Source organism: Phascolarctos cinereus, unplaced genomic scaffold, assembly GCF_003287225.1.
Source record: "Phascolarctos cinereus isolate Bilbo 61053 unplaced genomic scaffold, phaCin_HiC Scaffold_3;HRSCAF=262, whole genome shotgun sequence".
Classification (NCBI taxonomy): Eukaryota; Metazoa; Chordata; class Mammalia; order Diprotodontia; family Phascolarctidae; genus Phascolarctos; species Phascolarctos cinereus.
This window is the reverse complement of record NW_027555736.1, coordinates 13,747,842-13,764,311: the sequence shown is the minus strand read 5'-3', so window position 1 is coordinate 13,764,311 and position 16,470 is coordinate 13,747,842. Positions and strand designations below refer to the sequence as shown.

General features: G+C 39.6%; 1 protein-coding gene across 2 annotated transcripts in view; it reads right to left on the bottom strand.

Annotated features, from left to right (window-relative positions):
* PRKG1 (protein kinase cGMP-dependent 1) overlaps positions 1 to 16,470 on the bottom strand; it is a 1,361,110-nt gene that overhangs the window by 1,165,246 nt on the left and 179,394 nt on the right. For both annotated transcript variants that reach the window (XM_020974951.2, XM_020974950.2), the window contains exon 2: positions 15,328 to 15,494. In XM_020974951.2, coding sequence (XP_020830610.1) covers positions 15,328 to 15,494 — 167 coding nt within the window. The remainder of the gene's footprint in view (positions 1 to 15,327; positions 15,495 to 16,470) is intronic.

Sequence of the window (16,470 nt, the reverse complement as noted above, 5' to 3'; positions counted from 1 at the left end):
CTCAGGAGAAAATACCTTGGCTTAAATAAGAGTTTTCAAAATCTGAGGAATATCTCACTATTATACATGCTTTTTTTTTTCATCTTGGAGAATAAAGAAGCCTGGGGCATTGGTCCATGAGTAAGTGACAATCTCTTGTTCATTTCTAATGGCAAAGTAGAGAACTCCTGGGATAGTGGACAGGGTGCTGGACTGTGAATCAAAAAAACCTGGGTTCCAATCCTCAGAAATAATCTGTATGACTCTGCTCTAAGCCTCTGTTTACTCAACTGTAAAATGGAGAGTGAAGAACACTCACATAAAAAGCATGAATTAAGTACTTACTATGTGCATTAAGTACAGTTTGCCCAACACTGAGAATACAAGGGGAAAAAGGCAAATAGTTAAGCCCAAACAAGATTTTTCTCTCCTTCCCTTACTCTCTCTCTCTCTCTCTCTCTCTCTCTCTCTCTCTCTCTCTCTCTCTCTCTCTCTCTCTCTCTCTGTCTTTTGGATGCATTGTGAATTGATTTGCTTGAGTACACTTAGCATGCTTCCAACAGAACATAAGTCCCTTGACAATTTAGCAATATAAAAGAGCCTGGTACAAGTATGGAGAAGAGAGGTGGAATGTTGAATGTGAGGGACAGCAATAAGATCATCTTAACTGGTCCATAGAGTTCCTGCAAGGGGATAAATGAGAAGGCTGGGCAGTTAGGGTCGAACCAACATTTGATCTATATTATTATGTTTCATCAAAAATCCTCTTCAGTAGGTAATAAGCATGTCACTCCCCTGCTCAATAAACTCCAATAGCTCCCAATTACCTCAAGTATTAAGGGCAAACTCCTCTGTTTGCAAACATTAAAGTTGAGCAAGGATGCTTCAGTGGGAAAAGCACGCCTAGAGACAGAGGCTTTGGGCTCAGAGCCTTCCTTTGTCACTCACTATCTACAAACTCAGACAAATCCCTCGCTCCTTTTGCCCCCCTTTTCCATGTGTGAAAGGAAGGAGTTGAGATAGAAGGCCTGGAAGCTCTCTTCCAGCTCTAGACTTCCGGGAACCTATGATTTTCCACCTCAGTTTCCTAATCTGTAAAATAAGGGGCTGCGACTAGAGGGCCGACAAGGTCCCTCCCAGCTTTAAAGCTCTGACTTTTCTGAGCCCTGAAACGCTGCTTCTGAGGAGGACGCCAACAGCGACAATGATGAGGATGATACGAGCTCCTGAGAAGACAAGAAGGGTTTCCTTTTTGTCTTTGGACAGCTCCTGGCACATAGTAGGTGCTTGGTGTTTGTTGGATGAATTTAAATGAGTTACACGCATGATACATTTTAAATTGAGATGCTAACTTCATTCAGGTGTCTTAATGGGTAGGAAAAGAAATGACCAATGTTATTTCTACACTGTAAAATGAAAAGTTAATTAATATTTCTCTTCATTAACAGCCTTCTGATTTCTTGTGATTCAGGGCATGTTACCTACAGAAGGGATTTTAGCAAGGATTATTATTTAGTCAATGTGCGAGGTCTAAATATATCAGCAAAGTGCTAAGAAAAAAAGAAATCAATTTCATCACCACATAATTTATGAGAACTTCTGGGGTAAAGAATGAGTCAGCTGTTCAGAGCCACTACAGCTAAGAAAATAAGAGCACATGGAGTCCCAAACTGGATTCAGCATCTTTAATATTTAGAAAAGGTCTGGGGGAGGTGGGAGGAGAGGACTACATCTAGTTGCACTTGCCGAAAGAGACAACAAACATTATTTCAGCCTGAATCCAAAGAAAACAAAAGTCCAAAAATGAATTTCTCATGGAAACCCAGCCCCTTGTGGTTTGGCACAGGTTCCAGCCTTAGGTCTCTCCTTGCTCATTCTATCAAGCTGCCTTTGTGAGAGGCACGAATGAAATTACCTTCCCCAAAACAAAATGGACAAAGACAGCCTTTGCTTTCTTCCAGGGAAATACTTAATAGTATCATCGGGGAAATGTCAGGAATGATCAAATGTGCTGGTCTATGAACCAGCCCCAAAGAGAGCTGCATATCATCTGGGAAATAGTCACAGCTCTTGAATACTAACTGGTCACCCTTGAGAGAGGAATTCAAAGAGATCCTCACCAAATCAGCCACAGAAGTCCTCCTATGATTCCTCCTCGTGCAATGGGTACCAAAACCAAGCTCTGGCAGCTCCCAGCAAAAGGGGAAGATGTTGAGAATGGGTCAGGTGGATGTTAACAGAAAGCCAGAATCTACTTGTTTGGTGGATAACTCATATTAGAGTCAGAGGACCTTGACCTAGACCTGCCGCTTAATAATAACCCATATGAGGAAACTAAGGTAAATGGAGGTTTAGTGACTTGCCCAAGGTCTCACAGCAAGTATGTGCCTGAGGCTGTATTTAATCTCAGATCATTCTGAGTCCAGCTTCACTGTTTTATCCACTGCGCCACCTGGCTGCCTCTAAAGACAAATGACTCAGTAAACAAATCCCAAGAAGTTGCTTGGAGCACATGAGGACAAGTGACTTATTCATGGTCATGCAGCTAGAAAGTCTCTGAGGCAGAATTTGAGCCAGGTCTTTTTTGACCCAAAGTGCAGTACTCTGTCCAATATGGCACACTGCCTTGGAGAGATTTTATTATTAAGAAGTTAATACTTATCATGGTAGCATAGTGCACCAGGAATGTGACTGCTGCAATTTGTAGTGTCTTTGGTAAGGAATGGCCATAACCAGAAACCCACTTTTTCTTAACTAGAAAACTCTAGGAATGCATTCAAGGGATACTGGAGTTCTATATTCCTCGATAGTTATAATTAAAGGCTAATACAGAACTTTCGGTATACAGCCACACTAATTCCAAATAATCACTAGGAAGCCCAGTTCCAATTCCCAAGTCTTGAAAGTGGGCAAACAAATGCCACATGATGTCTCAAAGGCATTTCTTCAACCAGTGAAATGGGATGTAATCAACAAAATAATAAGCACTCTGAATTACTTTCCTGTCGTTCAGTTCTACTGGCTATTTTGTGCTAGACTTAAATATCATTCTTTGGAGGGACTTAGGTTTGTAATTTAATTCAACAAAAACTTATTAAAGGCCTACTATGGGCAAAGGCATTATGCTGGGCATTAGGAAGAGGAAATAAAAAATAAAATAATACCTGCCTTCAAGGAATTTGCATTCTATGGAAATGAATACGGATTGTATACGGAAAAGCAAAAGTGAGGAAACTTCAAAGTTGTACAAAGTAAAGGCAACAAAGGTGTAGGGAAGATCAGGAAATATCTCCTGGAGCCAGTGATGTTTGAGCAGTGGTTGGGAGGAATCCCGGTCCTAAGGAAAAGGCTGAAGGGAGACTCTGACATGTCAGTGCAAAGCCATGAGGTAAGAGATGGCATATCATACAACAGGAATGTTGGGTTAGTCCACTGGACATGAATGTAGAGAACATGAAGGAAAGACAGAAGGAGGAAGGTCATTTGTGAGAGTCATATGTGGGTTGGCGGAAAGACCATTGGCTTTAGAGTCAGAAGACCTGGGTTCAAATTCTGCCTCCATCACTATGTATGTCCTTGGCCAAGTCATTAAATTTCTCTTACCCTTAGTTTCCTTATCTATCAAATGAGGAAGCTTGACTCTATCATCTCTAAAATCTATTCCATTTCTAAGTCAATGATCCTATGATGTGCCTATAATCCCATAAAATAAAAATCCATAGATCCATAAGGATTGTGATTAAAAGAGATTTGCTTCACAACAGAGAAATAGCACAGGCGCTATCTCCCCCATTTCTACCAAGGTAACTGATTAGCTGAACTTTAAACTAATCATAGCTGGTTTTATGAAATGAGCACTCCATGGCATCATATTATCTTCCTCGTGGCAGATTCAAGGATGTTAGTTTGAGTGGAAACCAAAGAAAGGTTAAATTTACATCAGAGATTTAATCAGACCAGTAACAAGAATGACAATGCAGCTCTACTACAGGTATTTCAATATTCAGATGCAAATATTATTGAAATAATCAACTGTACCCATCAAAAGCCCCCTCTCCCTAGTGAGAGATGCCAGAATTTGAACCCAGGTCTTTTCACTTCAAATCCAGGCATCTTTGCAGTGTATCATGCTGCCTTGTAAAACATAAAATCCCTAAAACTACCATTACTTCTGATCATTACTATGCTTCTGACTTTATGAGAAAATAGAACCCAAACCCCTTGATGTCAATACCATGCTTCATGTCACTGAGCCTAAAAATCACCTTAACTAGAAACTAACAAATATAAATCAGTGAATGTGGTTCGCAAAGGAGAATCTCAGTTAGTACACCTATACACATAATATTCATATAGACATACAGATAGAGGGCTCTATATCTATGTACATATACACATAAATATAGAGACTGTACTTAATTTATAATCATGAAACCAAGCAGGTTTCAATAAACCTGAAAATGTATGACTTTAATTTAAGACTGTGTGTAATCACTGAAAGTGATGATAATTCCATTTCCTCATCTGTAAAATGGGGACATACAATTCCACATATCTACATATCATTAAAAAACAATTTCAATAAGCACATGTAAATTTCCTACCACATGCAAAGGACGGGTGCTAAAGGTACAGTCAAAAATTTAAAAAACAGCCCTTGTCTCCCAAGGAGCTCACTTGTGTTTTTGGAAGAATTCAATAGCCCACAGCAGGTGAAAGCTGGCATGGTCATTGTAAAACAGTGGCATAGAAAACTGAGCTGAAGATGGAATGGGTTACCCAAAGCAACCTGACCATGAAAAGGCCAAAGGCTTGGGTTCTGTTTTCATGTGCCACTTTCCAGGTTAATTTACCCCTATGGGCTTTAATTAAACTCCACAGGAAACAGATTAATCACTTCTCTATTTATCAGCGGGGAATAACTGGTCTTTGGGATGAGTGTGTCTGGTCCGGCAAGAAAATATAAAGCCCATCCCTGACCAAGTGTTGAGGATCTCATTCCTGCTAACTGTGCAAACAGAAGATGATGCTAAACCAAAACTCCTGGTTCTAAGAATTTGGTCATCTGCACTATTTTCTTTTTGAAATTGCTTTGATGATTCGAAAAAAGTAATTGACCTGGCCTTGTACAAGTGCAGAAGATGAACAGCAGGCAACTGAAAGTTAATATTCTGCCTCAAAAGCATTTGCTCCTGTATCTTCTTAATGGTGCCCACATTGCAGTTTCTGATACTCAGAAACCCATCTATTTTAATAGAAATGGGATATATGCACAGAGGGAAAGTTACTATATGCTTAGTAAATATGGTTGGTAAGCTTTGAAGATATATCAGATCGGGATTCCAGTGCTGAAGATGAAGGCTTAATTGTATGTTAGGGCTATTGTAATACATCCAAAACCTCTGAATTTTTGACTAAGAATCTGGAGGCATGAAATATAACCGAAGTAAGGAATCATAGAGGTGGAAGGACCACAGGGATCACACTGTGGTTGGACCCTCCTCTTGAGGAAGTAGTGAGGAAAAGCCCATCACTTCCCAAGACAGGCTTTTCTACTTTTGTGAAGCCCTGATTGTTAGGAGGAGGCAGATAGGTGGTACAGTGGATGGAGTTCCAGGTCTGGAGTTGGGAAAACAGGAGTTCAAACTTGACCTCAGACATACATTAACTGTGTGACTCTAGGCAGGTCACTTAAGCCTGTTTGCCTCAGTTTCCTCATATGTAAAATGAGCTGGAGAAGGAAATAGCAAACCACTTCAGCATCCATGCCAAGAAAACTCCAAAAAGTGGTCACAAAGGGTCAGGAATGATTAAAAATGAACAAACAATTGTGAAGAAGTTTCCCTTTTCTTAAGCCAAAATATGCCTCCCTGCCACTCCCATCCATTACACCTCATTCAGCAGTCTAGAGACAAAGAGGATAATTCTAATTTCTCCCACATGGATGGATGGATGGATGGATGGACGGACAGATGGATGGATGGATGGATAGGATGGATAAATGAGTGAGTGAATTAATGACTGAACAAGAGAACGAATTTTGCTGTTGGTGAGTCACGTCAGTAGCATTGGACTCTTCATGATTCCATTTGGGGTTTCCTTGGAAAAGATCCTGGAGCAGTTTGTCATTTCCTTCTCCAGCTCTTTTTATAGATTAGGAAACTGAGGCCAACAGAGTTAAATGACTTGTCCAGGCTCACACAGCAATTAAGTGTCTGAGGCCAGAGTTTAACTCAGGAAGATGAGTCTTCCTGACTTCAGGCCTTTTATGCCATCCACTGCATAACCTAACTGCCCTAATTGAAAGAGGAAGGAGAAAAAATGTTTCCTCCCTTCAACAACTTAACTGAGTCAAAAAAAAAAGTCATATTATCTTTTCCTGCTCTGCCAAGTAAGTAAGGGCTTACTATCAGCCAGGTACTATGACAGGTGATAGAATGACAAATATAAAAAGAAAAATAGTCCACGTCTTCAAGAAACTTATATTCTAAATGGAGACAACAGACAGAAAAGGGGGTAAGTGGTACTATAGGTAGAGAGCCATGCTTGGGGTCAAGAAGAGCTGAGTTGAAATCTGGTCTCAGACTTTTAGTAATTGTTTAACCTTAGTCATTTCACTTAATCACTGTCTGCCTCAGTTTCCTCATCTGTAATAGAGTGGTAATAATAGCACCTATTTCTCAGGATTATTGTGAGGATAATTTTTGTAGAGCTCTATATAAATACTAGCAAATATTATACAGGAGTTAGTAGCAAATATTACATATGGTGGCCAGGGAAAGAGTTGGGAGCAGGGTGGAAGAGGATTACTCAGGGCAGCAAAAAGATGGTGAAATGGCTGGAATGTGAAGATGAAACATGTCTGATGCTTAGGGCCAGTCAATAGAGTATAGGAAAGAAACAGGAATGTATTAAGTTGCTAAGTACTTTACAAATATTTCATCTGATTCTCTGTCATCAATTGGGATGGGCCCCAAGGCAGAGGCTCCAAAGACAAGTGGTTTAGCTTCCCCAGCAATAGAGGCCTGGATTCTGGAGGCCCAGGTTGCACAGACCCAGGTCTGGGGCTCCAAGTCTGGCCTGAAGAAACCAGGCAGTGGCAGCAGACAGACGGGTGGTAAGAGGGTCTGATCAGCCGACTGCACATCTGGATGGGATGTCCTACAAAACCTCTGGACCCTGTTCTGAAGAACCTGGATCTTCTAACAGGCCATCTCTGTAGTCTCTTCACTGGACTAGCCTTGATTTGACAGACCTCTATTTCGCTGCCTGCAACTCCAAGCCAGAGTTGGATAAGATGCTTTCCTTTAATTGCAAGAGTCTTTGCTGATCAGGTTGGGGGGGGTAGATTTTTTTATTTTATTTTATTATTTAGTTAATATATATATATATTTATTTTATTTTTTATTTTATGTGCATACACATACACACACTCACACAAACCCCAGTGTAGAGGACGAGAGAGAAGAAGGGAAAGAAAATGGGAAGAGGGTGATATTATAGCCCTTGGAATACTTGAAGGGAGTTAGTATGTCCCTGAGATTTATCTTCTCTAGGCTAATCATTCTTGTTTCCTTCAATTAATCCTCATCTATTTTGACCTTGAGGCCATTCACCATGCTAGTTTCATCCACTGTTGAGATTCTCAATGGCCTTCCCAACCAATGACCCCCAGAACTGACCCAATACCCTCTATGTGGCTATATCGAGCAGAGTACAATGGGGCAGCTCTGCACCCTCCTAATATAGAGACACTGGCTTCCCTTAATTAGTGATAGGATCACATTAGGCGCCAACTCACACTGTGATTCACTTTGAACTTACAGTCCGCTGAAAAGACACTGGTTTTCATTAGCAATCTCTCAGAGAAGAACGTTGCAGAAGAAAATCAGTGAAAAAAGAATGAAATCAAACCATCAGCAACCATGATGAGGCTTTAAAAAATTCTTTCCCTATCTGTAACTGAAGAGTCATGGCACATTTCTAACAGAGACTTCACGCTCTTAGAGACTGGGGCCAAGTGAGAGGGCCTGTTGTAATGGCTCTCACACAAGACTACTTCATCTGCTTCCAAAGTATCTCTTCTCTACCCCTCAGCTTGAGAAAGAGCCAAAACAAATATTAAACATTCCTCGATGTCTCATCACAGAGAAAGATATTAAAAGCATATGCAGTTCTATCCCCCAGAATAATCATTGGCAAGCCTGTTAAAGCCACTAAATAGGTTTTTGTTGTTGTTGTTTTGTAAAAATGAAGAGCTGTTTACATTTCAACATCATCTTTATGTTGAGAATATCAAAACATGACCATTTCCATGGAGGTGATACAGTGGAATCAATCAATCCACGAGCATTTATTAAACGTTTTTATTAAATGCTATTATACTTTGTGCCAGGCATCCCCTGAAGTACTAAGGATACAAAGAAAGGCAAAAAATGACCCTGCCCTCCAGGAGCTCTCAATCCGATGGGGCAGAAAACAAACCTGAATCTAATCTAATTTGATCTGAATCTAATAAGATGAAATACAATGAAGATAAAGAGAGAACTGACTTTGTGAGTACAAGATGGCCAAGGCCTGGTTAGATGACCAACTGTCTGAAGAAGGTCTAAAGATTTTACATGGGCTATAAGCTCCACATGGGTAAAGAGGGTAATGTGATAACCAAAAAAGAACAAGGAATCTCAGGCTGAATTCAAGGACACCACCCGAGGGCCAAAGAGGTCACGGTCCCATCTCACTCTTCCCAGGAGAGACCACATCTGGAATAGTGGTTTGTAATCATTGAGCAGACATCAAGCCTAAGTGTGTTTATTTGTACCTTCCTCCCACTGGTCCTAGTTCTGACCTCTAGAGCCAAGCAGAACAAGTTGACTCCCTCTTCTATGTGAGAACCCTTGAAGATCGCAGTTATATTCTCACCGAGTTTTCTCTTATTTGGGCTAACCATTCCAAGTTCCTCCAACTCATACTTCTACGGCATAAACTCAAGGCTCTTTACTATCAAGGTCATCCTCCTGTGGATACTTTCCAGCTTACCAATGTCCTTCCTTCAGCCAATTCTTCTTCAATCTAAACACTCTAAAGGGGATTCGAGCCATGGAAGTGCCCCTAGAAGAAACCAACTAAGTCTCACAGTGACTGCTTTGAAGGAGGCAACACCCATTTGAGTGAATCAACTTGGATGTTATTTTAAAATCAGCCACATCGGTTCACAGGCCTACCTTGCTTAGCTTAGGCCTGGCTTTGCCTCTTCTCCACTTACAAACACATATAGCACGCATCTATTATCAGGATAAAAAAAGCACTTCGCTTTCCTCTTATGAGAGTTTGAGGAAAAAGTTAGCGGCCTGAGTCTTTCTTTGGTTATCAAACATTTCCATCACTTTTCTCTATCACATAGATGAGCCTAAGTCAAGTAAATTTAAAATATGCTCCTCAAATACAAAAGAAGTACTCTAAGACCAGAGGAGTCACTTAACCTCCATTGCCTCACCAAAAAAAAAAAAGTACTCTAGCTTATTCCAAACATGCCGTACCATTCTGAAGGGCTGTGGCCACCCCAAAAGGCTCTATCAGCCCAAAAAGCTGAACTGAACTCTACTCCTATCATTGGCCCTGTTTCTGCCACTTAATACCTATGTGACATTAGATAAGTCACTTAAAATCCCTAGATCATGATTTCCCCATCTACAAAATGAAGGAATAGGCTAGATAATCGCTGGGGTCCTTTCCAGGTTTGAATCTATGATCCAGTAATTCTTCCTAAGAATTCTAGGTCTGTTCCAAAATCTATTTTTCCTCTGTACTAGGAAGAACCTGACAAGGACATATGGAGGTTCCCAAAAGCTGGAAAGTAGTATGGCAGAAATTGGGCATAGACCAAAATCTTACACCAAGTACAACTTTTGGCTGGCAAGAATGGGAGTAAGGGCTAGCCCTCCTAGCTGAGCCACATTCCAAATTCTTCCCGGGTTTTGTCACTGACTTTCTTGGCTGGAAGGTGGCCTGGTATTCTAACCCATTCCTTGTCCTTTTGGGATTTGTACAAAGAGTCACAGGACTTCAGACTTAGAAGGGTATCAGAAAGGCTAGAGTCCAACCCAAACCAGGCCATGAATCTCCCTATAACACCTCTGACAAGGGGTGGTCCAGCCTCTTATTAAAGACCTCCAAGTAAAGGGATGCCACTCCCTCACCTCCAGAGGTAATTATTCCTCTTTAGGACAGCTCTCATTTGTTGGGAGGGCTCTCCTAACTTTAAGCTGACATTGGCCTGTGATTTCCTACTGTGACCAGTGGATTAACTCCCTACCCCTAAACAGATCAATTCCTCAACAGGAACTTAAAATCTGAGAGTTACCTGGGACACTATGAAGTTAAATGATCATCAGGCCAGTATATGTCAGACACAGGACACAGGGCTACAGGTTTTTGGTTTTTATTCCCAGTACTTCATGACAGGCACTCAAAAAAGCTTAGAGGTTGAAATGCACCAAATTCCTGTCTCCAAGCCTGCCCTTCTATCCAGTATATAATATTCCTTCTAACCTTGAACACGATGGGTATACAATAAAAGCTTATTAGATTGGACTGCCTTGAACTGGCATAAATTAAATTGGTTAAGTTACTTAAAAAAACTTCTTAAAAGTGACTTAAAAGTCTTACTGAGACTGTATGGACATATTCAATTCCCACCCTAGGATTTGGAATCAGCTCGGTCATTTTCTCAGAAAAAAATCAACTGGTGCCCACAAAGTGTCAGTCTGCTAGAAACCCCTGTGCTAAGGGGTGTGTGTGTGTGTGTGTGTGTGTGTGTGTGTGTGTGTGTGTGTGTGTGTGTGTGTGTAGGGAAGGAAGTACTGGCTTTCTTTAATTGTGTTTTCCACACAGAACATATGCTGATGGCAGGACATATAGAGGAAGAAAGCAAGGAAGGAAGGAAAAAGAGAGAGGAAGGAAATAAGTATTTATTAAGCACTTACTATGTGCCAGGCACTGTGCTATGCACTTTTATAAATATTATCTCATTAGATCCTCACAACAATCCTGGGAGGTGGGTGCTATTATTATTCTCATTTTATAGTTGAGGAAACTGAGGCAGACAGAGATGAAGTGATTCAGGGTCTGAAGCTTAGTAAGTATCCAAGACCAAGCTAATTCCAGGTCTGGCACTTTATACACTGCAGCTTCCTCCAAGTGGAGATTTACAAGAATCCCCCTAGATGTTCCTGATTAAAGGTTGTATGTCTCAGCACTGGGACCTTTCTGGGTGTGTTGATTTTCCATTTCCTGTCCTATAACTGTGTCTGCTCCCCTGACACAGGGAATTTCAAGAAATCTGAGACTTTAATTCAATTCAACTCAATTCAATTCAATATAAGAAACACTTATTTAGCACCAACAATAAGCAAGACACTTAGGGGCAGGCACAGGACCAAATGAAAAGATAAAAACAGACAGATGCTGACTCTGTCTTCAAGAAATTTAGAGAAACTTCTCTTATGAATTAGATTTTATTTTTGTCACATACCACATACACACAGACACACACCAAGTTCCAGGGAACAGAACCCATCTACACACCAATAATGACAACCGCAACAAAAATCCTTGCAGACACATTTGTCTTTCAAGATTTCTAAAGATAGTTTTTCTATTAACAGGAAAACCCCACAAGGCCGAAAGGTAACACCTGCTTCTGGAAAATAAAATGCTGGGTTTCTTATATTAAATTTACTCAGACATCTAATTCACATTAAAATGCATTCAATTCCCTGATCCCCTCAGGTAGGGTTTTGAATGCCAACTGACATGGGCAAGAGTATCACTGCATCACAATTTGATATGAAATCCCTCTCTGAGTGTCAGCTCACACTATATCATTTAATTAGATAACGACACATAAAATGCTGAAGTACAAAAAAGCCAGAACTTGAAGCAGGAAATGTCACATGGTGGGTATATTGGATGGTGAAATGAGAAGTGGCAAATGGACCTCATAATAACAAACTGCATTCACTGTGTCAACAAATGCTATGCCACTGGTGATCTTGAAATGTGGGAGGAAGAAGCTTCCAATGATGAATGAGGAAACATGTAAAACTGGAATTACAAAGAGAAAATGTGACCACAGCTGAAAGATCAATCAGTCTTGAGCTTGGAAAAAGACAATATTCTCCATGAATGCAACAGCAAGTCATAACCATGAAAAGATTTCCATTTATGCATGAAATTGAATCAATGACCCATTCTTCTAGGATCAGCAAGTTATGTAGTGTTTTAAGGACAAGAAGGGAATGGGATATACTTTTATTGACTATAGCTTCCATTGGAGTTAAAGTTTGGAAACTTTAAATTATTACTATAGGATTATTTTTTTTCAACTCAATCAGTTGATTTGGGGTTGTGCTAATACATTCTGGGGGTCCTTGAACTAAGAAAAGCATAATTAAATTTTGTGAGTAGAAAACTTTTGAGCAAATATTACCTTCTCAAATGGGTAACAGAGCAGGACTTCCACGTGTCATTAAGCAATAAAGCGTTAAAAGGTTCTGAACAAGAAGATCTCTCTTTTTTGGAGGGCTAGGGGAAGGAAAGTTTTAGAGAAAAAAAGTTGAAGGGAGAAAGTTCTTTGTGCCTGACTGGACAAGGAACCTAAGATATAAACAAACAATGAAACACCAAGAAAAAAAAAAACAATCAAAAATGAGTCTTGTCCAAGCAGCTACTTTAATGAATACAAGTAAGAAACTTCCAAAGAAGAATCTATCAGAATCTGAATGAGTCAGCCCTCTCAGGTTCTGCCTTTACTCAGGCTGAATGAGTGATATTCAGCTAGGGAGAGGAATGAGATTTGCCTTTCTTCTGTCTGTGAATGAGGAAGCTGAAGACAGGACACTTACAAAACCAGCATCCATCTCTAAATAAGCAATATAATTTTACTTCTCATTTAGGCAGGATTTTAATGTGCTAATTAAAGATAAATCATCTGTCATATAAAGCAAGTACGTCTGTTAGATGACAGTATTGATGCAATTTGGCGATGGTTACTAAATCTACATAAAATTAATAAAGTCAAAAAATCCCTTTTCAAATATTATATTAATAAATATTTTCTATTATTCAGACAAAATATCCCTACCAGTAGGCCAAACTGATGATGGCTAATGTTTCTCCGTCTCTCTCTTTAGTTGAAAAAAAGAAATAATAAAAATTAGCGACAACTCTCCATAGGCTAACTTTTTAAGTGACAGGAGTAAGAAAGCACAACAGTATATATGCTAATAACAGTTCAGACACATATTCTATAAGCCAATCTCTTCATTAAAAATGATGGCAGCCTAGAGTAAGCAAGATTCTCCTATCTAGACATGTAGCAGCATTTTGTGAGAGTCACAAATAAATAAGTGAATAGATAAATGAATTAATGAATACAGAAATAGGTAAAAGATTCTTTAGGACCTATTGATCAACTGATCCATGGTTGTCACCATGTTTCTAAGCAATGGTTGTTACTATGAATAGTTGCAGATGAAATCCAAGAAGCCCCATAATGAGAACATTTTCCAAATGAGTTTTCAGATTCTGTGGATATAAAACTAATTACACAATGTAACATTTCCTCAATTAAATCTTATTAAAATTGCAAATGACAGACACTTAAAAGAAATCATTTGACAAGGAATATTAGCAGATTGACCAACAGAGCTCCCTAAAATTTAAGGTCAAAGTCAGTTTTAATTTCAAGCCTTGCAGCCATTCTGGCAGACTCTTGACAAAACAAATGTGTCTAATCTAGTGACTGAAGACGGATGTACTACTTAGAATAGCCGAATGATGTGTGAGCTCATCACTGTGGGAAATGCCTTCAATGGGAACTTCCTCCACCCAGCAGATCTCACCCCTAATGTCTAGTGGAATGGCTTCCTATGGATCACAAAGGCCTTAAGAGTCACAGGCAGGATTTGGCTGACTTCAAGCCAATGACTCCAGTCCTTGTTCCATCAAGAATACAGTTTGGAAAATGTCCCATCTGTTCATTTTTTTCCTCCACTCAAAATAATTTAATTTTACTAAACTAAGCATGAATCTGGAAACAACTTTGTTATACTTAATCATTATTTATTGGATAGATCAGCAAGCTAATGGAGTTATTAAAGAACAGGCAAGAATAACCACACTATATTTAGGGAGAGAAAAGGAAGGAGAACACCTGGAAATCTGTTTTCTTAAGAACTATTCCAACACAAAGAAAAGGTTAAGTAACATTTTCCCAAACTTTTTTTTGATACAGTAACGACTTTTATTATTATGCACCTAATAGAACAGGTTTCCCCTGTTAAGTAATATTTAGGTAACAGTGTTCATTCTAAAAAGCTACCTGTGAATCAGAGTTCTGAAACTCAGGTTACTTGATCCTGTTGACCTTTGATCTAAATTGAATCCTCTCCCTTCTGCTTCTCATTATACCCAAACTCTTTGTCTCATTCCCCATCACCACCAGTCTGCCTTTCAAGGAGTTACAGATCTGTGGGAATTGCTGCCCTGAGTCCTTCTATAAAGTGAATCACCACCACTTCATGTAGCTCTTTAAAAGAAACACTTTTGCAAAGGGATTTGTGGAAGGTGTTGTTCACCGGGCCAGCATGACAGTCTTCTCCATCAGTACTCGGCTTTGTTCTGGGTATTCTTTCTTCAAAGAAATGAAAGAAAGGTAGCAATTCTAAAATTCTAAGATTTGTTATTGGTTTTGTTATGGTTCTTCTTTCTAATGTATCAAGGGATGAAAAGATTCTGCAAGTTTCTGTCCTCTATTTTGCAAAACAGTGTCTCCCACTTGTCTGCTTTCTGCTGCCCAAAAGAGTTTCAAGGCTACCTGGTAACAAAGACCTGCTGCTCAGTCACATTACCTAGATGGTTTCTATGTTATCATCCAATTCAATCCCACTGCCCTAATCATATGATTAAAAATATCAAAAAGCGGCCATTGCTTCTTTTTTTTGCATGAAGAATATAGAAGTTTATACTAAAATATAAAAGTAGTGTGGAAACTCTTTTGATTATTTGGCTGCAAACATCTATGGTACTCAACATATGTCAAGCCCCTCATTAAGTCACCTGTATCTTCCCCAGGACTACTCAGTTATTGGAAATTATTGTATATTCAACTTACAATCAGCCAGCCACAATATCTAAATAGTGTTTCACCTCCTTTGAAATTGTTTCCCAACAAATGAATGAGAAACTGGAACTGTTCCCTGGAATACACTTCAGTCCAGGTGCTGGCTGATAAGATGCAAAAAAACCACATTTGAATATCACAAGAGCTGGCAGCATGGCCCCTACCTTCCATGACGTACACCAGGGAGCCCACGTCGCCTTCTTTGATGATGCAGCTGTCTTTGCCATACTCCACGGGATACATACAATCCACAATTTCCTGGATCTGAGACAGTTCTAGGTTCTTCATGAAGTCATTATCAAGGATAGCTTCCTTGATAAGATCCTTGGACCTGTGGTACAGAAAGAGGAGACTTATGAGTGTGGTCAACCACTGCTTTTATGCATGGCCAGTGAAGCTGAGCAGCTTCAAATAGCACCGTGTAGTGCTTTGTCTGATTAGACATCTAGTGAGTTTCCCAAAAACTTACAGAAAAATTATTCCAGGATACTAGGAAATATATCAAGCAAGCAAGCATTTATTAAACACCTACTATGTAACACTGAAAGCATTATGATCGATTTTCTTTCCAGTTATGTGACATGAACCACAAATATGAGTATTCAGTTCATAATGGACTAACATTTACTTTTAAAGGTTTTTTTTAACTCTATAGATATGAATTACTAAATAGAATTCTGAACAAAAGTAGATTAAGATTATATAGGCTAAGTTCTTATCATAAAATAATACATTTCACATTACAAGAATTAGGATCAGGGTTCTAAGTCCTCAAGTCCAAGCTCCTCATTAGGGGAAACTGAGGCCAAGAGAGATTAAGTAATTCATCCCAGGTCATACAACAACTGTCAGAAGTGTGATGTGAACCCAAGTTTTCCTGACTCTCTGACTCCAAAGTCTTTTCTTTCATTGGTGAGTTATTTCCAGGGCTTGCATTTTGGGGGAAAGACCTAGGCTAACCAAACTTCATTTCCCTCCTATCTATGCTGAACTTTGCCATCATTATAACAAAAGGGTACTTTCATTCCCAATTCCCCTCCACCCTGATTTTTTCAGCTCCCTTTAATGTGTTATCTATCCCCATGAGAATGTAAGTTCATGGAGGAAAGGGGTTGCCTTTCTTTTTACTTTTATTTGTAACCTCAGCACTTAGCACAGTGCCTAGCACACAGTAAGTGATTAATAAATGCATGTTGCCTACTGCCTGCCCCTCTGCCTACGCCATGCTGTCTCTCAAAATTTCTCTCACAATGTTCATCAGTTTTTCAATCTTAAAATGAAAGGAATTGACCAAAATGGCCCCCGGG